The sequence below is a fragment of the Corylus avellana genome, chromosome ca6 (genome assembly GCF_901000735.1).
Source record: "Corylus avellana chromosome ca6, CavTom2PMs-1.0".
Lineage (NCBI taxonomy): Eukaryota > Viridiplantae > Streptophyta > Magnoliopsida > Fagales > Betulaceae > Corylus > Corylus avellana.
The window spans coordinates 26,027,307-26,035,747 of record NC_081546.1 but is presented as its reverse complement, the minus strand read 5'-3'; the positions used below and the strand labels follow the sequence as shown (position 1 = coordinate 26,035,747).

Sequence of the window (8,441 nt, the reverse complement as noted above, 5' to 3'; positions counted from 1 at the left end):
TATTCCATCCAATTTAACGAGTTTGACTAACGGAATTGGGGTTTTGGGAAGAAAATTATAGTCTGATAGGGTCAGTCAGTAAGGTTGGCAGTTCATGGGGAAAATTGACAATGCGTTATAGTTGATGGAGGAAAAAGTAATTACCCCAAATAACTTTGAAGCTTTGAATACTAATAATCATCTCTTACACAATATAAAATTTGTCATCTTAGTTTCTTAAAAAAACCATGCTCTATAGAGTCCTATATATAAGTAACTAAGAATTAGGTTTACTGAAGTAGAAAACTTTATTATGGAAAATCTATGGTCGCGTTGGGACGGCTAATTGTCTCATTCGAACAGAATTATGGTTTTATAGAAATCCAAGCTGAACTTGGAAATGGCAACAACATACTTTCATTCAGACGTCCCTTCACCAGTTCGGACGAACTTGCAAACGTGAAACCAATGAAGCTCTTAAGTAACTAATCACGTTCGGACAACCCAATGAATGGAGCTCTTCGGTTTCACAATGTAATGCAACCGTTCGAACGCCTGTCTTGCAAACGAAGCTTCAACCGAGAAGAAATTACACTTTTGGACACCTAATTAGTCAACCTAAAAACAAACAATTTTAGTGAATAAAATTTGATGAAACTGCTAATAATGCCATTGGTATACAAAATGGCATTTTTGCCAGCATAAATAGAAAACGCCGACAATAGTACAAAAAAAAATGTCTAAACGTTGCCTTTTGTTCCCGGCGCATCTAAGCGTGGAAAATATAGCCCCCTAGAACTACAAACATATCCTCCATTCCAAGTTACAAACATGTTCTCGTAGCCTGGAAGCATACACTATTAATTTTATTGCCACATAGAGTTCATGTCCAGAAAATTTGTTTGTCATGTTAAATTATTGATTAAATTTACATATTTCTATAATTTTAAGTGGTATAAATAATGATTTAAGATGGTATCAGAGCTAGAAGTTATGAGTTCGAACCTGACTCTGTCAATTTATCCTTATTTAAATTAAATATTTTATGTGTTGGACATTGCCTATATATTCTACAAGTCCCAAAAACAAAACTCATTTAGGCGCCGAGGTTCTACCTTTAATACAAATTCATTAAAGGTTCTACCTTGATGACTGTAAAACTATTCAATACAATTCATACAAAAGACTGGGTGTGTAATATTGTTTGACCATGTATTTGTAAAAATCAATCTCATGAAATCATAAATTTTTTCACATAAAATCATGAATCCTCCTTTTGAACACAACAAATAAAGGAACACATGAAAATCTCGGTACAACAACACGGGTTGTAACGGTTTACCCAACAAGATCCCAACACAAAATGGAAGAAACAACAAACAACCGGATTTCTAAATGCTTATAACCAGTAACCGAAACTAGCTTTGGCGATTATCCGTTTGCAGTTATTTCTAGTTATGCGGTTAGAGGTTGCTTGTAGGCAGTTATTAGCAGTTAATAACCACGCCGCTTGTACACCCCTACACAAAACAACCCAACTAACCAAGCAAAAACAACCATTAATCAAGCATCTCCTGCAATTGATGGCTATTTTAGCCACTCAAAATCAACTTTTTTAGTTTAGCTACTACTTATTCACAATGAATTCTAGTAGACTATCTATTTTACAATCTACTTTATTTAAATATTATTTTTTAGTCTATTTTTTATTATAGATTGAGGAGAGAGGGAGGGGGAGAGGGAGAGAGAGGAGAGAAGAGATAAGAGAAAGAAAGAATAAAAAATGTTTAGAAGATGTTACAGTGAACTTTCAAATATGAAAGTTTATTGTACCAAATTTTAGGAAAATTGCTATTCTAGAAGGTCTGCTGAAGCACCAAAATTGTTAAATTTAACTTAAAAGTTAGTTTAAAAACCATGCTGGAGATGCTCTTTAAACAATAGGGTAGCAATTTGAGGGAAGTATGTGTACTTTTTCCTTTAAATTATTAAAAGTCTCAAATCATCGATTATCTCAAAAGACAACACATACATTATCATGCTAAATCACCACTTATCTGCATAAATTCAAATATTGATTCTAATAAGGTTTATATTACATGATATTACACATTTAACACCCACATATATTATATTAATTGCATTACATGATTGAGTTTCGGTTTGTCTCACATCAAACTAATTATGACATAATTTACATCTTTCAAGTAGTAGAGAATTTTCTGCATTTATTTGGTAATTAAGCATTCTCGACATTTGTTACTTTGCATGAAGGTTGTATATGTAGTGGAATATAACCATTCTCTTTCAAGCTAACTTGGGCTCCTGAAGTACAATATGCAATCATTTGCTTAAGCATTCAGGTTATCATGTAAACAAAACTCGCCTCTGATATTCTCCGAGAGCCCATATCGGGAAAATGTTTCTATATGATGAGTAGTTTAGTGTACAGTTCCTCATAAATACTCCAGTGATTTCCTGTTGCCAATAACAATAAAAATTTATTTTGATAAAAAATTAAAAAAAATTAAAAAAAGACCAACTCAAAGACACACTTAAATGGATAAAGTTTTCATTCAAATTGAATGGGAAGAAATGTCACTCTTCACACCTATTTACCATACTCATTTTATACTAGTTAATGTTACGTGTTTTAAGTGACTTACTATGTCAGCCATTTAAAGAAAAAAAAAATTACTTAAAATATGTCATGTAAGTCGGTGTAAAGAGTAGCATTATTACATCTGTTCTTAAAGCATATGAGAATCACGTGCTTTTAAAAACATACGTCGATTTAATTGACAGGACTAAAGGAAAACTTCATCAATTTATCTAAATAAACATGAATTACCTGTTGAGGGAAGTCACCATCTTCCATTTGTGAATTGATCAATACTCTTACTCCACGATGAATTGGTGTTGGGTCTATCTCGGCCTAAAGTTGTAAAAACATTCAAAATCAACATATTATGGGTATATATGTTTGTAATCCCAAAAATTTGACACAATTGAATACTTAAGCTTTAGATTTTCTTGACTTCATTTGTGTAAATCTTAATTTTTCTTTTCATATTTCTTCTTTCAATAACACATTACATTCTTTGGCCTTTTTATGCAGCAATGCTGTGTTATAAATTTATAATGCAGAGCAAATGGTCAAATATTTGAAGAGAAAATGAGGCACCAACCTGCCCAGCATCAATGAGAGACAACAAGGCCCACGCGGTTTGGACCAAATTTGCACGATTGCCTTCTATATTCGTCCACACCTTTTTCACAAAGAAACAAACTTTGAGATTCTAGCAATTTTGAAGTTCGGAGTGTTAGCAATTCGGATAGCAAATGTGAGAGAACCCTTAAAAAGTTCACCAAAAACAAATTGCTAGAAATCTGAATCCACGTTCAAATTGAAAGAAACTGTTGCATATATACCTTGTTTTGGCTTGATAGGTAACTTTCTCCCCATCCACCGTTAGATAGCTGCTTTGATAGCAAAAATTCACAAGCTTTACGCAATGCAGGACAATTTTTGTAGTTTCTTCCACAGGCTGCCAGTGCCCCAATAGCAAACCATGTACCATAGGTGTAGCAAATCCCCCAATGACCGTACCTGTAAAAAATGGTATCAGAGCAAAGGTTCTGAGTTCAAACTTTGTCCCCGTACGATTTAACAACATCAACAAGCAAAAAAGAAAAACATATTACCACGATCCATCAGGTTCTTGAACATCTTCAATGTATTGAATTCCCTGGTAAATGCTGCTGTCGATCTCTGTCCTCCTGTGCCTAGGATAGAACTTCCTAAAGAGTGCCAAACCTTGAACTGCAGATGAAGTGCACTCTACGTACCTATAAGGGTACATGACACAGCCTTGTTGTTAGGAAGCAAATATGAGCAATACCTTTGTATATATATGTTGTTGTGCTGAAGATGTCTTACTCTCTCTCAATAAGGGCATCTTCGAATAATTCTGTGGGGTTGAACTTCTGAGAATATAGATACAAAAATTATGTTAAAGAGTGCAGGGTAAAAGATGAAGATTTTTGTTAAGCTTTGAGAAGTTACCTCCAACCAAGCATATGCTCTTTGAGGCTCCCATGCTAGGAAACCACCATTGCTACTCTGTAGTGGCAATTGAAAGAAAGTCAATTATTCATGTGAAGCATCTGGGAAAGCTTAAACATAATGAAGTTTTAGAAGTGAAGTAGACAATTTAGCTAGAAAACAGCTTTTTCTTAGGTTTCGTTTGTTTTGATGTAAAATGTTTTCGATGAAATTAATTTTCAGAAAAATGATTTCAGCTAGTGTTTGCCTTGTACAGAAAATCAACAACGACTAGCGAACTTTGGTGGTGGAAAAAATTGAAATACTTGAGAGAGAGCATGCGGAAAAAAGAAGCTCAAACTCATAAAATGGTTCACAGTTTTAAAAATTGTAAACCGTATTACAGGGATTGAATTAGATTTTCTTAGTGAAATAAAAACGCTTTCGGTTTTACTATGATTTTCAGTCGTACCAAACTATTAAAAAAAAAAAATAGAAAATGTTTTCCAAAAGTTAGCCTTAATTGCTAACTGGGTCAAAAATAGAATTTGAAAGGTTGAATTCTTACTTGTAAAGAAAGAATGACATTCACAGCATCATAAAACCGCTGTGTCTCCATTTTCTCCCCAACAAGGTCCGGAGACATTTGTGAGAACAAGATTGTTACCTGCAAAAGAGAAGGTTTTGCCAAATGTCAGATTCTGCTTTGAAACAAATTTTTGGTAATTTATTTTGATAGAGTTGAGGCATTACCTTCAGCCCTTCAGCAGTGCAGTCAGAGACTTGCCAGCCATGGTCCTGCATGGAAAATGTCCATGCTCCTTTACTTATGTGACGATACATAGCTTTGAAGTCCCCAGAAGGGTTTTCTAGAACCTAGAAAATAACATGATTATGTTAAAGCATTATCTTTGATATAAAAAAAAAAAAAAAAAATGTGAGGAGTATAATATATATATATATATATTTCTGACCTGTGAAGCCTTTACAAATTCATGTGCTTTATGAAGGGTTGGCCAATACTCGTCGTTTAGATTACAAGAGAGAATTGCTTGAATAGCAAAACCCGCATCCCACATCTGACACCCGAAACTCTGCATCAGATAAACCAGGCATCATTTATTATTACATTTCAAAATAAAATATTTGATTTTAAATGGACCAAGATTTTGCAGGCTTGACTTTTGGGTAAATGCTTCAAGTATATATGTGACTACATTAACATGAACACATGTTTCCGGATGTGATAATTAATTGGTTTGTTCTTGTTCCACATAAGACCATGTTAGAATATTTTGTTTTCTGATTTATTCTCTTCTTTAGTCTAGATGAAAGGCAAGGGGTGATAATATATAGAACCTGTATTTTTAAGCCATCTTCAGCAACCCAATAGTTGTCTGGAATCCTGCCTAGATGAAGCTTGTATGCCTCCCCATTTGGATCTTCAGCCCAACAGGCAATCAAGCATAATACCTACAATAAAAATAACCTTGACAATTCAGTTCATTGATGAAAATATTATATACTTTGATTGTATCTGCCGCCCAAGCACACTAGTTATTGACCTTTTCAACGCTTCCAATGCAAAGGTATCTGCTATTCTCATCCTCATAATGTACATGACCAATTGCAGCTTTGAGTGCCTTCTCTCTCATCATTGAAAATGGCCAATAGCTCAGGATAGGCTCGACTACATGGTGAAGAAATCCCCATAGCATATCTTGTATGAGGTGATGCGGATAGTAGAGATCCTCCTAAATTAGCAACATGGGTGAGTTTTATGCATGCACAAATTTGTCCAGGAATCTTCATAATTGCAAAAAGAAATGCAGAAGGATTAAGATTCAACTAACCTTGGCAATTGTATTCCGGGCTTTATTCCAATTAATTTGATGGTAAGGCTCATTATATAACTCTTGTCTTAGTGTTTGAATCAATTCAGTGATTGGACCAACAAACCTCTTCCCATATAAATAAGACATTGGCATGTAAACCGAGCGACAATAGCATAACATTTTGCCTACATTTCATGTAATGAACACCTATCAGATACATGCATCAAGGCTAACTCTTTAATATATATATATCTTATTATGTGCTTTTCAACAAAAAGATGTATGTGAGTGGAAAAAACCTGGATGCATGGGAAAGATTTTAGGGAGAATCCAGAACTCTGGGGGCAGTGGATTGCAGCCTGACCACTCATACACTCCCAGTACCTTCACATGAGATGAGACATTTGAGTTTTCACTTGACAGATATATATATAAATCAATGAGATTCATGCACCTCACTACTTTACATCACAAGTTCACAATAAGCTAAAGATTATATACAGTTGAAAGTAAATATGCTTCCATCATTCTTGTTAGGTTTTGTGTTGGCTAATTCAGTGTCAAAACTAAATAGTTGTAAGTCTAGGTTTATCTGTTAAGTTGGGAATTGAATTGGTGCCTAAAGCTGAAGAAAATAAGGTGTTGGTTGGCTAGCTGGCCGATAGCTGTTGAACGTGAGAATTGAGATCTGAGAGTCTCATTCGCAATTCTGGTCACAAAAAGGGTAAAACGGTGGTCAACCACTCCTTAAGAGGCTAGCTGACCACCACAAGGGGTGGTTCATACACACCTTTGTTTTTAATATTTTTATTAGTTTTAGATGCTTAGGTGGCTCAATCTAAACTGTTCATTTTAAATGACTTTTATCCGGACATTAGAGATATGCTGCATTAATAATTGTTTGCTTGCATATGTATATTATCAAGAAATCTTGGAAACCAAAATGAAATACTGATTTTAATTTTCATTTATGGAATGTGAATCTATGCTTATAAATTTCAAGTGTCTGCTAGATATATATAACCAACATAAGGTAATGGTTCTAAATGGTCATACCGTGACCCAAAACTTTCCCCATGAAGGAATAGCCACTAAACCTCCATGGTCAAGGATCCATTTCCTGCCTCTAGCCATAGCCCCATCTTCACCATCTTCAGGTCCCTCTCCAAGTATTCTCAAGGCAATGTAACTCAAAGCTGATCCAAACATTGTGCTGTGGCCCTCTATATGGAAGCCCCAACCTCCATCTTCGTTCTATCCAGCAAATACACAAATTTAAAAATTAGCCAATTTTTTAGTTTTCTAGGACTTTAAAGACACAAACTTATGTTCAAAAAAAAGAATAAAAAAAAAAAAGAATAAAACCTGATGATTATACAAGTATCGAATAATTTCCCTCTGGTGTGCTGGTGAAAATATAGCATTGAGACCTCCAGTGATGTATAATGCCATTACCTGCATATCATAATAATACGAAATTAAGTTAGATTTAACAAATAAGTCACTGGGTTGCTTGTAAAATTACATACTTTATTAAAAATGCATGTGAGAATTAAGAAATGTAATAGTTTATGCAAGCATTTTTATATCTTAGTGAAAGAAAAATAAAACAAAGAATAAAGATGCATATATATATATATATATATATATATATATAGAATGGTGAGAAAAAAACATACAAAGGGTTGAAGGAAAAACAAGGGGCCAGCTGATTCAGCAGGCCAGTGGCCATCATTGGCTTGAATGGAGGAATAAAAGCTCAGTGCTCTTCTCATTGTAGTAATCACTACTTCCTCTGTTACCACCTCTGTTTCTTTCACTTCCATTGGCGCTGGAATTGGTGGACATGGGTTCTCCTTCCTAAGCTGTGAGTTTTCCATATCAAACAGAGAAATGTTCAACTGAAAATTTTCTAGATTCTAACACAAATCACAACCATATGATCTTTTCGTTGATATTGAACTTAATATCTAAATGTCTACATAAAAATATGAGTGTCGCAGAGAGTATTATACTTTTACTACAAGTTCCTTAAAAACTAACGTGACAATTTACATGACACTTATTATGTAGTCACTGAACAATTAAGTTTACCCGCCAATTTAATTAATTAGTGGCTGACGTTATAATGCCATTTTTTAGATCGAGCAGTTGACCATCTCATCTAAAAATTAATTAGCATCTATTGAAAAAAGCCAAAATCTTTTATAACATTCGAAATCGCACCCTGCAAAACATATTCTAAGAGATGCCCACGTGAACAAAGTTGCACCCCAACATTAATAATTTTGTATGATTCCTAACTTTTTGGACAAGTAAAAAGAAAATTCTCAAAAATAAGGGCGTTGTTTTTTATTTTATCTTATGATTATGATCCACAAAAAGAGACCATAATCATTAATGATATTTATGCTAAAGTTAATTTTCTACCGCAAAAAAAAAGTCTAAACTTTTTGAAAAAATGTGTTGTCAATTTCTAAGGTCAATTTTTCGAACATCCTCTTATTTTCTTCGCCGGCCGCAATCATGTAGTAATGGAAGACTTCAAAAGTAAATTAGAGCGCGAAGTGTTATGAGTCTAT

At 34.2% G+C, this 8,441-nt stretch overlaps 1 protein-coding gene across 1 annotated transcript; it reads right to left on the bottom strand.

The window, feature by feature from the left end:
- Positions 1-2,346: 2,346 nt before the first annotated feature.
- On the bottom strand, positions 2,347-7,721 carry LOC132185454 (lupeol synthase-like). Its single transcript, XM_059599226.1, has 17 exons — positions 7,539-7,721; positions 7,225-7,314; positions 6,916-7,113; positions 6,159-6,243; positions 5,878-6,044; positions 5,590-5,778; positions 5,384-5,497; positions 4,999-5,118; positions 4,778-4,900; positions 4,593-4,691; positions 4,046-4,102; positions 3,920-3,966; positions 3,685-3,828; positions 3,412-3,589; positions 3,168-3,248; positions 2,831-2,914; positions 2,347-2,457 (listed from the first exon to the last, which is right to left on the bottom strand). The coding sequence occupies exons 1-17, from the start codon at positions 7,683-7,685 to the stop codon at positions 2,347-2,349; spliced, it is 2,034 nt and encodes a 677-aa protein (XP_059455209.1). The 5' UTR covers positions 7,686-7,721.
- Between the last annotated feature and the right edge of the window lie 720 nt (positions 7,722-8,441).

Coding starts and splice junctions, on each gene's coding strand:
- LOC132185454 (XM_059599226.1), bottom strand. CDS start 7,685: ATGGAAGTGAAAGAAACAGAGGTGGTAACAGAGGAAGTAGTGATTACT. Junction 3,590..3,684: donor CAAGAACCTGATGGATCGTG/GTAATATGTTTT, acceptor CATTTTTTACAG/GTACGGTCATTGGGGGATTT. Junction 3,249..3,411: donor ACCTATCAAGCCAAAACAAG/GTATATATGCAA, acceptor TTTGTGAAAAAG/GTGTGGACGAATATAGAAGG.